The sequence below is a fragment of the Balearica regulorum genome, chromosome W (genome assembly GCF_011004875.1).
Source record: "Balearica regulorum gibbericeps isolate bBalReg1 chromosome W, bBalReg1.pri, whole genome shotgun sequence".
Taxonomy (NCBI): Eukaryota; Metazoa; Chordata; class Aves; order Gruiformes; family Gruidae; genus Balearica; species Balearica regulorum.
This window is the reverse complement of record NC_046219.1, coordinates 27,148,022-27,167,038: the sequence shown is the minus strand read 5'-3', so window position 1 is coordinate 27,167,038 and position 19,017 is coordinate 27,148,022. Positions and strand designations below refer to the sequence as shown.

Genomic DNA, 19,017 nt, shown 5'->3' with positions numbered 1-19,017 from the left:
AAACAATAACTGAAACACATTCAAGAGACCTAGCAATAGGAACATGCTGGTTTGAACATCTCAAGTATATTTGAAATTCTCAAGAGCTAATGTGACTAGCCTGGAGGAGAAGGGGAAGTTGAAGGAGCAGAGGAAAATGTCCCCCTTGTCTCCCCCATAGATTGGCTCTCCGAGGAGAAACGGTAAAGGGAGTAATTATTAACAGTTTCCACGAGATGGCTCCCAAAGTACGGAGATGATGGCAATGCTGAGTAAAAATACCGGATTAGTCTCATGACCAGTAATTTTATCATATCATATTGGGGCGCAGGTAATATTCTTCTCCCTCCTTCCAGTTGAGGGCAGCAATGGTGGGTGGAACAGGCAGACGCAGTCCGTAAATGCATGGCTCCATGGCTGGTATCAACACCACAACTTTGGGTTCTTTGACAATGGGGTGGCCTACGCGGCACCAGGCCTGAAGAACCCTGATGGGATTCATCTCTCTCAAAGGGGGAAGAGGATCTTTGCCCAGGAACTAGCAGGGCTCATCAACAGAGCTTTAAACTAGGCTAGAAGGGGGAGGGGGATAACATCAAGCTTGCCAGCAACAGGTCGTGGGATGATGTGCCCAGGATGGAGGGACAGGGCGCTGGCGAGGGCCCTCGGCCTACTGCTCAGAGATGTGCTGGATGCACTACAGCACGCTCGAAGCCTAGAGGAGATGAGCCAGGGGAGCCGGATGCAATGGGAACCAACAGGGAAACACTGGGAGAATACATCAAAAGAATCCCAGCCACCCCAGCCAATAAGTCAGCCTCACTGGGGGCACAACTGAAATGCCTCTATGTGAATGCACGGAGCATGGGGAACAAACAAGAGGATCTGGAGACATGTGTGTGCCTGCAAGGCTATGACCTTACTGGCATTACAGAGGCGTGGTGGGACAGCTCCTATGACTGGAGTGTTGGGATGGAAGGGTACAGGCTCTTTAGGAAGGACAGGCAGGGGAGACAAGGAGGGGGCGTCACCCTCTATGTCAATGACCAGCTGGAGTGCATGGAACTCCACCTGGGGATGGAGGAGGAACCAACTGAGAGGTTGTGGGTCAGGATTAAAGGGAGCACAGGGGACATCATAGTGGGGGTCTGTTACAGGCCGCCTGACCAGGGGGGCCGAGCAGATGAGGCCCTCTATAGGCAGATAGGAGCAGCCTCACACTCACAAGCCCTGGTCCTCATGGGGGACTTCAACCACCCTGACATCTGCTGGAGGGACAAGGCAGCTGAGCGCAAGCAATCCAGGAAGTTCCTGGAATGTGTTGATGACAACTTCCTCCTCCAAGTGATAGAGGAGCCCACGAGGAGAGATGCCATGCTGGACCTTGTTCTCACCAATAAGGAGGGCCTGGTAGGGGATGTCAAGCTCAAGGGCAGCCTTGGCTGCAGTGACCACGAAATGGTGGAATTCAGGATCCTCAGGGCAGCGAGGATGGCGCATAGCAAGCTCACTACCCTGGACTTCAGGAGAGCAGACTTTGGCCTCTTCAGGGACCTGCTTGGTAGAATGTCATGGGACAAAGCCCTGGAAGGAATAGGGGCCCAAGACAGCTGGCTAATATTCAAGGATCACCTCCTCCAAGCTCAGGAATGATGCATCCCAACAAAGAGGAAGTCAAGCAAAAACACCAAGAGGCCCCCGTGGATGAACAAGGAGCTCCTGGGCAAAGTCAAACAAAAAAAGGAAGCCTACAGAGGGTGGAAGCAAGGGCAGGTAGCCTGGGAAGAATACAGAGAAACTGTCCGAGCAGCCAGGGAGCAGGTTAGGAAAGCCAAAGCCCTGATAGAATTAAATCTGGCCAGGGATGTCAAGGACAACAAGAAAACCTTCTATAGGTATGTTAGTGAGAAAAGAAAGACAAGGCAAAATGTGAGTCCCCTCCGGAATGAAACAAGTGACCTGGTTACCCAGGATATGGAGAAGGCTGACGTACTCAATGACTTCTTTGCCTCAGTCTTCACTGGCAAGGGCTTGAGTCACACTGCCCAGGTCACAGAAGGCAGGGACTGGGAGAACGAAGAACCGCCCACTGTAGGAGAAGATCAGGTTCGAGGATATCTAAGGAACTTGAAGGTGCACAAGTCCATGGGACCTGATGAGATGCATCCGCGGGTCCTGAGGGAACTGGCAGATGAAGTGGCCAGGCCACTCTCCATCATATTTGAGAAGTCCTGACAGTCCAGCGAAGTTCCCGCTGACTGGAAGAGGGGGAACATAACCCCCATTTTTAAGAAGGGAAAAAAGGAAGACCCAGGGAACTACAGGCCGGTCAGTCTCACCTCTGTGCCTGGCAAGATCATGGAGCAGATCCTCCTGGAAACTATGCTCAGGCACATGGAAAATGAGGAGGTGATTGGTGACAGCCAACACGGCTTCACTAAGGGCAAATCGTGCCTGACAAACTTGGTGGCCTTCTATGATGGGGTTACAGCGTTGGTGGACAAGGGCAGAGGAAACGACATCATCTACCTGGACTTGTGCAAGGCATTTGACACTGTCCTGCATGACATCCTTGTCTCTAAATTGGAGAGACATGGATTCAATGGATGGACCACTCGGTGGATAAGGAATTGGCTGGATGGTCGCACTCAAAGAGTTGTGGTCACCGGCTCAATGTGCAAATGGAGAACAGTGATGAGTGGCGTTCCTCAGGGGTCGGTACTGGAACAAGGGCACTGTTCAACATCTTTGTCGGTGACATGGACAGTGGGATCGAGTGCACTCTCAGCAAGTTTGCCAACGATGCCAAGCTGTGCGGTGTGGTCAACATGCTGGAGGGAAGGGATGCCATCCAGAGGGACCTTGACAGGCTGGAGAGGTGGGCCCGTGCGAACCGCATGATGTTCAACAAGGCCAAGTGCAAGGTCCTGCACGTGGGTCAGCGCAATCCCAAGCACGACTACAGGCTGGGCAGAGAATGGATTGAAAGCAGCCCCGAGGAGAAGGACTTGGGGGTGTTGATTGATGAGAAGCTCAACATGAGCCAGCAGTGTGCGCTTGCAGCCCAGAAAGCCAACCGTGTCCTGGGCTGCATCAAAAGAGGTGTGACCAGCAGGTCGAGGGAGGTGATCCTGCCGCTCTGCTCTGCTCTTGTGAGACCCCACCTGGAGTACTGCATCCAGCTCTGGGGGCCCCAGTACAAGAGAGACATGGAGCTGTTGGAGAGAGTCCAGAGGAGGGCCATGAAGCTGATCGGAGGGCTGGAGCACCTCTCCTATGAGGACAGGCTGAGAGAGTTGGGATTGTTCAGCCTGGAGAAGAACAGGCTTCAGGGAGACCTTATTGCAGCCTTCCAGTACCTGAAGGGGGCCTCCAGGAAAGCTGGAGAGGGACTGTTTATCAGGGAGTGTAGTGGCAGGACAAGGGGTAATGGGTTTAAGCTGAAGGAGGGTCCATTTAGATTTGATGTTAGGAAGAAATTCTTTACTGTGAGGGTGGTGAGGTACTGGAACAGGTTGCCCAGAGAGGTGGAGGCCCCCTCCCTGGAAGTGTTCAAAGCCAGTTTGGATGAGGCTTTGGGCAATGTGGTCTAGTGGAGGGTGTCCCTGCCCGCAGCAGGGGTGTTGGAACTAGATGCTCTTTGAGGTCCCTTCTAACCCAAACCATTTTATGATTCTATAAGCCAGTGTTACACAGTACAGTAAAATGATAACTTTAATCCAGCCCCCAGCAGTGATAAACAGCACCACAGGGAATATATACAAGTAAGGTATATACCTTATATACATGTATATATATGTATACAAGTATACATATAATGAATATGTATTTTAACATAGTATAAATACTTGCTAGTTTTGTCTTTTGGGGGTGCACGTTAGGTGGAGTTATCCCCCGTGCACCCAGTGCTGCAATAAAGAATGCCTGCTTTCTAAAACTTCAAAATAAGTCTTAGAGAGTGAATTATTTTGCCGCTTTCCGGTAACACTACCTCCTCCTTCTCCTCACCAGGAGGACAAGATTGATACCTCCTCTTCTGTTCCCTCCCCTCCCCCACACTGCCGTGTCCCCCTGGGACAGAGATTGCCTCACAGGCCATCTGAATGCTTCACGTGTGTGGTCAGGCTATAACAGGCAGGCAGAGGTAGGGATGGAGGAGGACTATCTATTAAAGGGGGTACCTTGGGAGGGCGACAAAAAGTACTAACTTCTTGTCCTCCTCCCTACACCTTCCACGCAGCTGTAGATCGGGACTGTGGAGATAGGAGTGAAAAAGACAAATTCCCCCTGATAGGTCATAACTGCATAATACAAACAATGCAAAACTATTCCTCTTGCACACAGGGAGAGAATTACAGCATTTGCAGACCAGGAAGGCAAAGAAATGTCTGCTTCCTCATTGCCCCTCCTTAATCTCTGTTAATTAGTGGTAATTTGGCTAAGTTTCCTACATTTAGCTCTTCCCTGGGCAGTATACAGTGGTTCCCAGGCTGGCGAAGACCAGAGTGGTGACACAGCCACAGTAGTAGTTTCAAGGAGCCAGCTATGGCTCCTTTATACTGCTGTTAGGGACTCTTTCCACCAGGCACTTCCCAGGAGGAGTAAGGGGAATTTAGGCATGTTGCTGTTGTGTCATGTATGTGCCACTGCCAAAATAATACCCCCAAAACATTCCAAAAGAAGAAGAAAAAAAATCATTCAGACTGCAGGACCACCTCTTCCCCCCACCCCTAGCTTTCTACCTCCAAGAAAGGGGAAGTGAGGCTTGTTTGTAAAATGTGCTAGTGCCTTCTACCTTATTAGTGATGACTAAGAAAAAGAGGGAGGGCAGAGGAGGTAGATCTTGTGGAAAAGGAACGTGGTTGCAGGAGTATAACTGATATTTGTTTAATTATTTAATTAACAACAAAAAAAATCCCTAAGTCTCATTTGAAGAGAGTACTGGATAGGGTCCAGGGGGTGCAACTAGTGAATATTTCAAATTCTAAATTTTGTACAGAGAAGGCACGCAAGCAAATAGGGAGAGAGATATACTTATCATTTGAATTTTCAAGAAATCATTCTTATAGTGAGCGTTTGGAAAGAAGTTTCTTAACATTACCTACAGAGAGAGGAAGAGGCACAGGCTGCTGCTGCGAGAGGAGCCCGGAGACTGTGCACTGGTGGAGCATTTTCTATCCTTTGGGGACGTGTACTTGCTCTCACACACACAGTTGCTGCCTTGTAAAGTTTCGCCTGCCATCGCTCCAGGATTTTCCTGCTCTGCTCCGTGCTGTAACCTTGAACTGTTTTTAGAGTGTGGTGACAGTACTATAATAACCCACCACTAACTTCTTTTTTTTTAAAAAAGCAAACAAACAAAAAAATCTGCCCTCTACTGAGCCTCCCCCTCCTCATCTGCAGAACAACCACCAGCAGCAGCAAAAGCAAGACTCCTGTGCCACAGACTACAAGAGGGTTAAAAGTGTATATTGTATTTCAACCAGGGAAAACTAGCACATGGTGTGAACTTGAATATTTGGCTATTTAAGGAGGACTGGGATTTGCTGTGAAGTTGCGGTGATCCAGGGCAGAGCCTCATCTTGAATGATTTAATCTTCATCGACATGACTGTAAAATTAATAGATGAAATTATTACTTTTTGAGGCTTTTCTTACGGACTGTCCAGGCAGTGTTATCAAAGCGAAGTCATAATGTATTCTCCAATCTCACTCAGGTATAGATGCGTTTTGTTCTTATTTATTTGTTTTTATATATGAATTTATATACTTTTATATAAGAGTTGTTAATGAGTCATTGCTAGTAGTTGTAACGGGTTAAAGCACACTTCTAATTGCTTCTCAGGAAGAGAACAGTAGAGAATGTGCTGTACCAGGCCTTTGTTTTGGGGAGACTCATTCAAAGTGTCATACGTAGACAAATACTGTTTATTGTTAGTGCATAAAAAGTCAAAGTTTAACAACATGGAAATGAACAAATTACAATAAAAAGCAGGTTTGATTTGATTTGATTGGAAAACACCATCCTGTCGGTTTATTCACTCCAATAAAAGGATGTTAAAGGAAAGTGTTATTTTTGGAAAAAATCAAAACAAAAACCACCCAACATTGTCTGGTGCCACATAATACTTTATTTAATTAATAATATATAGTCTGCCAACACCATGAAAAGGGTTTGAGTGGGAATGACCAAGCTATAGGATATTTTCTTACTTGATTATGTAGGGATGTGGTATTTTTCGTCTCTAATTTTGGTGTTTATAAATTAGCATGTACATGGCTATTTATTAAAACAATGGGTAATGTTTGAACAAACTGAGGAATACTGCTTTGAATGTGGAGAGTAGTTTAGTAACATGTATGGCTTTCTGAAGTTCTTCAAAACCTTCCGTGACGGGAGACAAGTGGGGATATTGTTCTTTTAAAACTATTATTTTGAGACATTGGTGGTATAGGAAGTAATCCTTCAGAAGTTAAACATAAGTGTCCACAGAGCATGTTTGTCATTATTGCTTTAATAAGAAATAAGCATCTTGATACTGACGCATATTCAGAATAGTAAATTATATCTGTAAAGCTATGGGTTTGTTCTCAGAAGTTTTTGTGCTAGTTAGTCTTAGGAGGATGTGATGCAAACTGATTGATAATTGCTTGCTTCCACATTGGTGTAGCAAATAGCTTAAGAAAATGCGTTAAACCAAGTCTTACTGTTACATTAGTATTAAACACGTAATAATGCACTTATAGTTGCATAGTGAACAGATAATTATGATTTCAGTTATTTGATAATTAAAAAGCATTGTGATTTAAAAGGACTAAAGCATTCATAAAATATGCATGAAGATGAAAACAATGATAAGGCTTATTTAGTGATTGGTTACAGTTCTGTAGCTTTTTGGCTGATGCATTTTTTTATTGTTTATATTTTGTTTGATATCTATGTGTGATTGACTTAAATACGGGTATTTTCAGCAAGTAAATGTGAATTTGAGTGGCGCAAAACTGGAAATTGAAATAGTTACACTATAAAAGAAAAATAATATACTATTTATAGATTGCACTTTGTGTAACAGATATACACGTTTACAGTTACACACTTCAGAATTCTGGTGGAGTCCACGATTAGTTAAAAAAATATCTCCAAATGCTGTCCTTTCTCTGAAATAGTTGACAGCTACTGTGACCTCTACACTTTTATATATATGAGTAATACAAAGGAAACGAAGTATTTTTTTTACATTGAAAATAGCAAACTTTAACGTCTACCTGTAATAAAGCACATAGGACTTTTGTTATTTTCTGCTTTAATGACTTTTTCCCCCATATGTTTGCTTTTTGGACTTTTTCTGTTAAAGATGTAATAAAATCCATTATTTTTATCAAATCTATATTAAAATGTCACTAAAGTTTATATTAAAATATAATTCATTGGTTTTTTGCAAGCATAAATGAAGCACTGTTTATCTTCATCTGTTTAAAAACTTCTATATATTGTTTTCTAATCATGCTGTATCATGTGCCATGTAGAAGTGGCTTGTATTTAGTAATGAATATATGGAATACAGTTGCAGCAATTTTGATTTCCTTCAATTTGTTAACTTTTTTTCTGCTTGGAATGATTAAAGGGTTTCTTTAGTCATCTTTTCTTTGCCGAATTTTAAAGATTAAGTTTACAGGGTAAATGAGAATGTATTTGTTTATTTAAAGTAAAAGATTGATTAATCTTTGGCTGTAGTTGAGTTAAAACTATCAGAGCTGTATCTGTTGTATAGTCTGTCTGTAAGATGCCTCAGATACAATTCGACTATAGTAATATGTGCTCAAAAATGTTTGCTATAAATTCTTAACACAGATGAAAATAGAATAGTTGATTGGACGAAGGTTCTTGCAGAAGCAGTAGTTCACTTTGCGTGGAGAGAGCATTGTAGCACCTTTTAAAACCAGATCTGAAATCTAAAAGTGTGGGTTTAAGTCAGTCCTTTGCAGTTGGGAGCATTACCCATTATCATTACAGTTATATGAATATGAGATAATTGCAAGGAAGAATGAAGACTTACCAAATAAAACTTAATGGTTTTTGTTTTGTTTTCTCATCCCCCATGTACCCCCTTACCCTTATTTTTGAATTAATATAAACTTCATTTACTTCTTTTGCTGAAGCATGATAGGATGCAGTTATTGCATGCCTTTAAGCAGTCAGTCTCTTGTCATATATTTACCATAGTTTATTTTTATATTGCGGTTGTCCAGGAATCTTGATATATATTTTAAATTTCTTCCCTCCCTAGAATATGTTGTTTATTTATTGACAGAGAAAATCCATGCAGTGAAATTGAGAATGCAAGGTTTCCTATGTATAATTGCTAGATATCTACCTTATTTATTGTATGGCCCTTTATTCAAGCTTGGATTAACTGATACAAAGTTTGGAAAGGTAGAAGGAAGAGGAAATGATTTATGTTTCCCTTTTAACTATTAGAAAAAGAAAACTGGCCTATCATTATACCACAATTAGAGTATAGATAATTTTCAGTTATTTGCAAACTATGTAAATATTTCAAAATAACTTCTATTTTAATCTAAATTGTCAGTGCACATTGATTCACCAGCATAATTTCTTAAGACATTTGAAAATTTTACCTGCATAAATCACTTAGTTGAAAGACTAGTGTCCTGGTTCTGGCAAGGATAGAGTTAATTTCCCAAGGAGCCAGGACAGGTGAGCCAAGCTGGCTGGGGGCTATTCCATACCATGTGACATCATGCTCACCATAAAAGGGGGCTAGTCGGGCAGGGGTGGGTTCGGCGTGTCGGCGTGGCTCCAGGAGGGGTCGAGCATCTGGTCAGTCGGTCGTCGGATCGGTAAAATCATTCTCTGTTATCACCATTGTGAATATCTGTTATCAGCACTGTTGTTGATTGTTTTCCCTCTCCCTTGCTGTCCCAGTAAACTGCCCTTATCCCAACCCTCGAGGCTTTGCCCTTGTTTTTCCGTTCTCCTCCACATCCCGCCGGGGGAGGGGTGAGCGAGCGGTGCGTGGCACTTAGCTACCGGCTGGGGCTAAACCACGTCAGTCCTTTTTGGCGCCCAACGTGGGGCTGGAGGGGTTGTGACAACGACAAGTCTGACCCAAGTGTGTTAAAACAAAGTTGTTATAAGCATTTATAATGTTATTGAAACAGTCGCTGGTCATAATGATGTTCTGTTTGGTCACATGGCTCTGGTTTGTAAACCCGTGTTTACTCTATGTAATCCCTGTGGTGCTGTTTATCACCTCTGGGAGAGGGGTTTGTGTTCTCATGTTGTTGTATTGTGTGATATTGACTTATGATAAGATATCATTGACAGTCATGGGTCTGAGCTGGTATGTGTATGTAGCATTTCGGTCAGGCCTGTACCTCGGTCAATATCTTTCAGAATTGATTAATAATTGGACCCAATCTATGGGGAAGATGGGGGGGATACCTTCTCCCACTCTTTTACCTCCCCTTTTCCCTTTTGGATGGTTACAACAATTTTTGAGTATTTTGAATACCCTTGGAATGTTCAGGCCAGTATATTCCTGTTGCTAGGTCTCCTGAATGCTTTCCCACCCCTGTTCAGGGTTAGCAAAAATCTTTTCAAGAGTACCACCCTGGGATCTTCCCCAAGGCTGAAGGGTCAGGGCTGGCATGGCATGTGGGAGAGTATGGGTGGGTATCTAGAGACATTCTCACCCCCAATGGTTTGGAGCTTTGCTCCTGAACAATTGCAAGACCCTGATAAAATGGTGGAATATTTGAAAGGGAAATGCTGTGGGGATTCTAAGGAGACACAACTTACTGTGCTGGGCCCTGGCCACAATCTATCAAACACTGCTTGATATTAGACAGCACCATCCAGAGGGAGAGAGTGGACCCACAGGCACTGCAGCTGCCTAGGCACTGCAGTCGAGCCAAAAGATCAACCCATACCAGTATCAGTTGCCCCTATACACAAAAAGAAATACACAAGGAAATCAGTTCGCTTAGTGAAAGATGATGATGAACTGGGGCCATCACGTGAACAGGAAGAAGAGCCAGAACCAGAAGTGATCACCCGATCCCTGTCCCTGAGTGAGCTGTGAGATATGTGGAAAGATTTCAGCTGCCTTCCAGGGGAGCACATTATTACCTGGCTGCTCTGATGCTGGGATAATGGGGCCAGTAGCCTGGAACTGGAGGGCAGGGAGGCCAAGCAGCTAGGATCCTTGTCTAGGGAAGGGGGCATTGACAAGGCAATTGGGAAGAAGGCACAGGCCCTTAGCCTCTGGAGGCGACTCCTGTCAAGTGTGAGGGAAAGGTATCCTTTCAGCGAAGATGTCATCCATCGGCCAGGCAAGTGGACCACTATGGAGAGAGGTATCCAGTACCTGAGGGAATTAGCTGTGCGGGAGATGGTTTATTATGATCCGGACAATGCACAGTTGCCCACAGACCCCGATGAAGTCCACTGTACCTGACCCATGTGGCGAAAATTTGTGCGAAGTGCACCATCATCGTACGCCAACTCACTGGCAGTAATCGACTGGAAAAGTGAAGAGGCACCCACGGTGGACGAAGTGGCTGGCCGGCTCCGGCAGTATGAAGAGAGCCTTTCTTCCTCCCTAGTCTCGGCTGTGGAGAAAGTGTCCCGGGAGGTCCGGCAACTCAAAGAGGATATATCTTACTCCCCACCTGTACAGACCCGCATTTCAGCTGTTAGGAGTAAGTGTTTTTCTGCTCCAGAGAGGGGATATAGAGCATACACACCACGAGGTATCCTGTGGTTTTTCCTGCGTGACCACGGAGAAGACATGAGGAAATGGGATGGGAAGCCCACCTCAACCCTATGGGCACGTGTACATGAGCTACAAGGCAAGACAGCTGTAAGAAGGGACTCTTCCAGAAAGAATGCTGCTCCAGTTTCCACCGGGCAGCCCCCCAGACCAAGTGAAAGGCCAGATCGCACTTCTGATCCTCTTCAAGGGACCTCTAAGTCCTTTTTGCAAGAGGTGAGTAGTGACTATGACGAGCAGGATTAGAGGGGCCCTGCCTCCAGCCAGGTGGAGGAAAGGGACAATAGGGTTTATTGGACTGTGTGGATCCGATGGCCTGGCACATCGAACCCACAAGAGTACAAGGCCCTAGTGGACACTGGTGCACAGTGTACCCTAATGCCATCGAACTATGAAGGGGTGGAACCGATATCTATTTCTGGTGTGACGGGGGGATCCCAACAGTGGACTCTGCTGGAGGCTGAAGTCAGTCTAACTGGGAATGAGTGGCAAAAGCACCCCATTGTGACTGGGCCGGAGGCTCCATGCATCCTGGGCATAGACTACCTCTGGAGGGGGTATTTCAAGGACCCAAAGGGCTACTGGTGGGCTTTTGGAATAGCTGCCTTAGAAGCGGAGGAACTTGAACCATTGTCTAGTTTGCCTGGTCTCTCGGAGGACCCTTCTGTTGTAGGGTTGCTGAAGGTTGAAGAGCAACAGGTGCCGATTGCTACCACAACTGTGCACCAGTGGCAATACCGCACCAACAGAGACTCCCTGGTTCCCATCCACAAACTAATTCATCAACTGGAGGGTCAGGGAGTGATCAGCAGAACCCACTCACCCTTTAACAGTCCCATACGGCCAGTGCGGAAGTCCAATGGCGAGTGGAGGCTGACAGTAGACTATCGTGGCCTGAATGAAGTCACACCGCCCATGAGTGCTGCTGTGTCGGATATGCTGGAACTTCAATATGAACTGGAGTCAAAGGCAGCCAAATGGTATGCCACAACTGATATAGCTAATGCATTTTTCTCGATCCCTTTGGCAGCAGAGTGCAGGCCACAGTTTGCCTTCACTAGGAGGGGTGTCCAGTACACCTGGAATCGACTGCCCCAGGGGTGGAAACACAGCCCCACCATCTGCCATGGCCTGATCCAGAGTGCACTGGAAAAGGGTGAAGCCCCAGAGCACCTGCAATACATTGATGACATCATTGTATGGGGCAACTCAGCAGAGGAAGTTTCTGAGAAAGGGAAGAAAATAATCCAAATCCTACTGCAGGCTGGCTTTGCCATAAAACGAAGTAAGGTCAAGGGGCCTGCGCAGGAAATCCAATTTTTAGGAATAAGGTGGCATGATGGGCGGTGTCAGATCCTAATGGATGTGATCAACAAAATAGCAGCCATGTCCCCACCAACCAACAAAAAGGAGACACAGGCTTTCTTAGGTGTTGTGGGTTTCTGGAGAATGCACATTCCGAATTACAGTTTGATAGTAAGCCCTCTCTACCATGTAACCCGGAAGAAGGATGATTTCAAATGGGGCCCTGAGCAACGACAAGCTTTTGAATAAATTAAACAAGAAATACTTCATGCCGTAGCTCTTGGGCCAGTCCGGGCAGGACTAGATGTGAAAAATGTGCTGTACACCGCAGCCGGGGAGAATGGCCCTGCCTGGAGTCTCTGGCAGAAAGCACCAGGGGAGACTCGAGGTCCACCCCTGGGGTTTTGGAGTTGGGGATACAGAGGATCTGAGGCCCGCTACACTCCAACAGAAAAGGAGATATTGGCAGCCTACGAAGGGGTTCGAGCTGCTTCAGAGGTGATTGGCACTGAAGCACAGCTCCTCTTGGCACCCCGACTCTCAGTGCTGGGTTGGATGTTCAAAGAGAGGGCTCCTTCTACACACCATGCAACCGATGCTACATGGAGGAAGTGGGTTGCGCTGATCACACAGCGAGCTCGAATAGGAAGCCCCAATCGTCCAGGAATTCTGGAAGTGATCACAGACTGGCCAGAAGGGAAAGATTTTGGAATGTCACCAGAGGAGGAGGTGACATGTGCTGAAGAAGCCCCACTGTATAATAAACTAACAGAAGATGAGAAATCATATGCCCTCTTCACTGATGGGTCCTGTCGCATCGTGGGAAAGCATCGGAGGTGGAAGGCCGCTGTATGGAGTCCTACACGGTGAGTTGTGGAAGCTGCTGAAGGGGAAGGTGAATCGAGCCAGTTCGCAGAGGTGAAAGCCATCCAGCTGGCTTTAGACATTGCTGAAAGAGAAAAGGGGCCAACGCTGTACCTCTCTACTGACTCATGGATGGTGGCCAATGCCCTGTGGGGGTGGTTACAGCAGTGGAAGCGGAGCAACTGGCAAGGCAGAGGCAAACCCATCTGGGCTGCCCCATTGTGGCAAGATATTGCTGCCCGGCTAGAGAAGCTGGTTGTAAAGGTACGTCATGTAGATGCCCACATACCCAAGAGTCAGGCCACTGAGGAACATCAGAACAACCAGCAGGTGGATCAGGCTGCCAAGATTGAAGTGGCTCAGGTGGATCTCGACTGGCAACATAAGGGTGAATTGTTTATAGCTCGTTGGGCCCATGACACCTCAGGCCACCAAGGAAGGGATGTCACATATAGATGGGCTCGTGATCGAGGGGTAGACTTGAGCATGGACGCCATCTCACAGGTCATCCATCAATGTGAAACGTGTGCCGCAATCAAGCAAGCCGAGCGGGTAAAGCCTCTGTGGTATGGAGGCCGATGGTTGAAATAGAAATATGGGGAAGCATGGCAAATCGACTACACCACGCTCCCACAAACCCGCCAAGGCAAGCGTTATGTTCTTACAATGGTGGAAGCAACCACTGGATGGCTGGAAACATACCCTGTGCCCCATGCCACTGCCTGGAACACTATCCTGGGCCTTGAAAAGCAAGTCCTGTGGTGACATGGCACCCTAGAGAGAATTGAGTCAGCTAATGGGACTCATTTTCGGAACAACCTCATAGACACCTGGGCCAAAGAGCATGGTATTGAGTGGGTGTATCACATCCCCTACCATGCACCAGCCTGTGGGAAAGTTGAAAGGTGTAATGGGCTGTTAAAAACTACCCTGAGGGCAATGGGTGGTGGGACTCTCAAACACTGGGATACGCATTTAGCAAAGGTCACCTGGTTAGTTAACACTAGGGGATCTGCCAATCGAGCTGGCCCTGCCCAATCAAAATTTCCACGCCCAGTAGAAGGGGATAAAGTTCCTGTAGTGCGCATGAAAAATATGTTGGGTAAAACAGTTTGGGTTATCCCTGCTTCAGGCAAAGGCAAGCCCATCTGCGGGATTGCTTTTGCTCAGGGACCAGGGTGCACTTGGTGGGTGATGAGAAAGGATGGGGAAGTCCGGTGTGTACCCCAAGGGGATTTGATTTTGGGTGAAAATAGCCCATAAATTAAATTGTATGATATTAATAGTGATATACTGTATCAATGGTATGACCATAAGAATCACCCAAAACTAATGAAGGATGGGCTTTGAAACTGAACAAAGTGCCACGATGATGGAACTAGAACTGCCTTCAACTGGTGCCCAGAAACTTCATCGAAAAATCACATCTTTGGCATCCAGACTGTGAGCATGGACCATACCAGATACACTGGCTGTGAAGTCTCCGGATGCAGCGTGCAACAATCCAGCAGCATGCACCATTGCTCCTGCCCTGAGAGACTGTAATGGCAGATGGAACCCAAAGCCATGGACTAAATGAACTCGACAGACATTTTAGAGCGATAGCCCATAGAGTAAGGCAATGAGTTCTGTAAAATAATCTGGGCATGATGTAGATGGTATGGAATAAGGGGTGGATAATGTCCTGGTTCTGGCAAGGATAGAGTTAATTTCCCAAGGAGCCAGGACAGGTGAGCCAAGCTGGCAGGGGGCTATTCCAGACCATGTGACATCATGCTCACCATAAAAGGGGGCTAGGCGGGCAGGGGTGGGTTCGGCGTGGCTCTGGGATGGGTCGAGCGTCCGGTTGGTCGTGGGATTGGTAAAATCGTTCTCTGTTATCACCCATTGTGAATATCTGTTATCAGCACTGTTGTTGATTGTTTTCCCTCTCCCTTGCTGTCCCAGTAAACTGCCCTTATCCCAACCCTCGAGGCTTTGCCCTTGTTTTTCCGTTCTCCTCCACATCCCGCCGGGGGAGGGGTGAGCGAGCGAGCAGTGCGTGGCACTTAGCTACCGGCTGGGGCTAAACCATGTCAAGTAGTTATGGCATATAGGTAAGTGCCACGTAAAAAAAATTGTTTCAGCATTAACTCTACAAATAGCACAGGGAAAAATGAAATTTAGTAGATAGGTAGGAGGTTTACTGCAGAATATGTATGATTAAGAGCAAATCTCCATTTAGGATCATTTTTATGGGGCACTTCTTGTCAAATAATGCTTCATTTGAAAGGAATCCAGATGTACAATGAATCTCAAAGTTATTTGATAATATTGCTTTAGAAAAGAACATTATTTGCTGTGTTTCTTTTCTCACATTTTAACATACATTTTATAGTTTTAGGACTTTATGATATTATGGAGACTGGAATTTAAACTTTGAATATTGACTATATAAAATTATTTATGGATTTACAGTACTCTCAGTTATTATTGTTAATGCTATATGCAGTGTCAACAGATGAAGCCAATCCAATGTTCATTATGTTCTTACTAGAAAGAAAAACTAGATCTCTGGTATTCTAATATTGTAGAATATTTCTGCAGCAATTTTATCACCATTTTCAAATCAGAAATGCTGCAATCTATTTTAGACATAGGGGAAATTATTGTACCTGGGACAAAAGAATCTTTTTTTCCCAAGCCCTTCAGCAACCCTGCTTTAGCCTCCAGCTGTTAAGAATTTTCAAAACCTGTAGTAAATCTGTTTTATTTATAAAATGAACTGGAATGATTTACTGACACAGTCTTGCTGTTTCTGTTAAATTCAAAGTTTATTAACATTTTATTAAACTGCTTTTATTAAGATGACTTCTGTAGAACTATTACTTTCTGTGTTAGTTATAATTGAAGGAGGAAAAAGTATGGCATCAGAAAGTATATGAAGACAGGAGAATCTTATCATGGGCTGTGGTTAATCATAGCACTATTGCTTTTTGACACAAAGAACAGTTTGTGGTTTAACTATTTCCATGACTTTAACATGCAACTATAGTATCAGAGTTGTTAAAAATCTCTGCTGGAAACTCCTAATCAGTTTAATTATTGTCATTGTGGTTCTTTGTTAAGCATTGTACTGGAATATAATAATTTATGTCCTGAATGGCCTTTTGATATTGGCTCTCTTCTCTATAAAGGTAGTGATGGCTATATGTAAACTGCAGTTTTACTTTTGCTTTGTCTTTGATTTGAGGGTGATTAGGGAAGAGAAATGACTAGATATTTTAGGTTTTTAACATTCAGGAAATTTTAAAAATCTTTTGAAATTTGAACATTCAGCATTTTTTATCTATTCAGCCTGCTGATTAAATATAATTCATTCTCTGTATCAGAGTAATGAAAATATTAGTTTAATTGTGTTTTTAAATATATTCACATAAACAAGTTTCAGTTTTAATTTAATTGCACTGTGTCATTCCATATGAGGAACAGTCTCTGCACAGTATCTAAAACCAAATATGACTAAACAAAGATAAAGATACTTCCCCCTAAGGTCTGATTTCCAAACCAAAATATAGTAATGCTTGATAAGCAGATTTCTCTGTTTTAAACATCAAATTAATGATATTCATTTTTCTTCACAGAAAAAGACAATACTTTTTGGGAAAGGTCTATTTAGATATTAACATGGATGCATAAGATGATACTTAAAGCAGATAAAATGAAATAATTTAGTTGCTGTAGAATGTACTTGTACAAAACAATTAAGCATTGCCTCTTTAATGCAATAAATATTGCAACTAGGCAGAAGATATGAACTTGCAGGTGAAGACATATGACAGGAAGGGATATTTTAAAACCATAATTAAATTGCACGGATATCACAAAAGCATTGTTTGACCAATGGTACATTTTTAATATCACCCTGCCACATCATGCAGAAAAACAAAGAATACAATGTTTGTGCCAAGTTGCCATTTTTTCATTGTATAACTCTGATTTTTAAGGGGTTTACAATTATTGCCGTACTGAAGTGATCAGTTAAAAAAAAATTACTTGATGGTGCTTCAAATGTCATAGTGGAGCTGCTGGAAAAACATTAATGTAATTCTTAACTTCATAAACTTGTATTTTACAGAGTTTGAGTGGTAGGAGAGAACCATGCAGAGTAGAAATTACAGAAGCTTTTGTTCAGGTATTTTATATGATATATTGTGTCTTTTACCTACTTTCCCCTACTGTATACTGATTTCTCTAGTTACAATCACTGGAACAGTGCTGTTTCAGTGTTGGAATGTTGGACATTTGATAAGAAAATTTATCAAGTTTAAAGGCACAAGCTCTTTGTGTCACCAGCAGTTTCTTGCTGAGAGCATGCTCCAAAAGTGGGAACTGTGTGGTATTACACTGAGCATGTATATACTTTGTATTTCTGTACCACAGAGAAATAAATTGTAGTATTCACTTCAGAGTTCCAAATGTTTCTGCTCAGATTTTTTGTTTTTAAATTGTATAGTGGCCTCTTTGTATAATGGTACTTCGCTTGGTGTTAGCTGTCACTTGCTATTTACATGTTAGAAACAAAATGTCTTGATAGCATCTCTTTTAAATGATGTAGTCTGTACAGAGTTGTGGGATGAAGTGAGGGGAGACATATCAAATAAAATATTTACATGGTTCTTTCAAAGAGTGAAATGTGGATAAAATGTGATGCTCTGAGTAATTTTGTCCATTGCCTGATAGTGATACATAAGAGAGATTATCCAGAAATTTGTCTAAATTTTAATTATTGTTTTCATCTTGGTTTTCACTTTGATATTTTCAGAAACCTATCTTGATATTGCCTTGCTTATAAGAACAAAGTGACTTTGAGTTTTCTTCTTCTCTTCCTTCCCCCTCCCTTCCACTTTTTTTTCCACAGGATGAATTTCACCTGTTCATTGAGGCACTTCTTCCACATATCTGTGCAATTGCCTATACTTGGTTCAACCTTCAGGCTCGAAAACGCAAGTATTTTAAAAAAACATGAGAAGCAAATGTCAAAGGATAAGGAAAGAGCAGTTAAGGATGAGTTACTTAGTGAGAAGCCTGAAATTAAACAGAAGTGGGCATCCAGGCTCCTTGCCAAGCTTTGCAAGGATATTTACCAAGAGTATGGGGAGGACTTTGTGCTCATGGTTACTGGGAAGAAGCATCCATGCTGTGTATTGTCCAATCCTGACCAAAAGGGTAAGATTAGGAGAATTGACTGTCTGCGACAGGCTGACAAAGTCTGGTGTTTGGATCTAGTCATGGTGATTCTATTCAAAGGCATCCTCTTGGAAAGTACAGATGGAGAACGACTCATGAAATCCCCACATTGTACAAATCCAGCACTTTGCATCCAACCACATCATATAACAGTATCAGTCAAGGAGCTTGATTTTTTTTTTAGCATACTACATGCAGGAGAAAGGTAGGAAGTAGGTTGCAACATTTTTGTGTTAGCATGTGTGGTGGGTTGACCCTGGCTGGGGGCCAGGTGCCCACCAGAGCTGCTCTATCACTCCCCTTGTTCACTAGACAGGGGAGAAAAAGTATAACAAAAATCTTGTGGGTTGAGATAAGGACAGGGAGAGATCACTCACTAATTGTCATCACGAGCAAAACAGACTGAACTTAGAGAGGAAATTCATCTAATTTATTACCAAGCAAAACAGAGTAGAGGAATGAGAAATAAAATCAAATCTTAAAACACCTCCCCCCACCCCTCCCATCTTCCTGGGCTCAACTTCACTCCCAGCTTCAACCTCCGCCCCCCCTCAGCGGCACAGGGGGAGAGGGAATGGGGGTTGCGGTCAGTTCATCACACATTGTCTCTGCTGCTTCTTCATTCTCAGGGGGAGGACTCCTCTCATCATTCCCCTGCTCCAGCATGGAGTCCCTCTCATGGGAGACAGTCCTCCATGAACTTCCCCAACGTGATTCTCTCCCACAGGCTACAGTCCTTCATGAACTGCTCCAGCGTGGGGTCCCCCACTGGGTCACAAGTCCTGCCAGCAAACCTGCTCTGGCCTAGGCTCCTCTCTCCACGGGTCCACAGGTCCTGCCAGGAG

The 19,017-nt window shown here is 44.2% G+C and overlaps 1 protein-coding gene across 1 annotated transcript in view; it reads left to right on the top strand.

The window, feature by feature from the left end:
* LOC142599324 (nuclear factor 1-like) overlaps positions 1–18,388 on the top strand; it is a 32,757-nt gene extending 14,369 nt beyond the window's left edge. The window contains 3 exon segments of the mRNA XM_075739193.1: positions 17,844–17,939; positions 17,941–18,345; positions 18,347–18,388. Coding sequence (XP_075595308.1) covers positions 17,844–17,939; positions 17,941–18,345; positions 18,347–18,388 — 543 coding nt within the window.
* Positions 18,389–19,017: the final 629 nt, after the last annotated feature.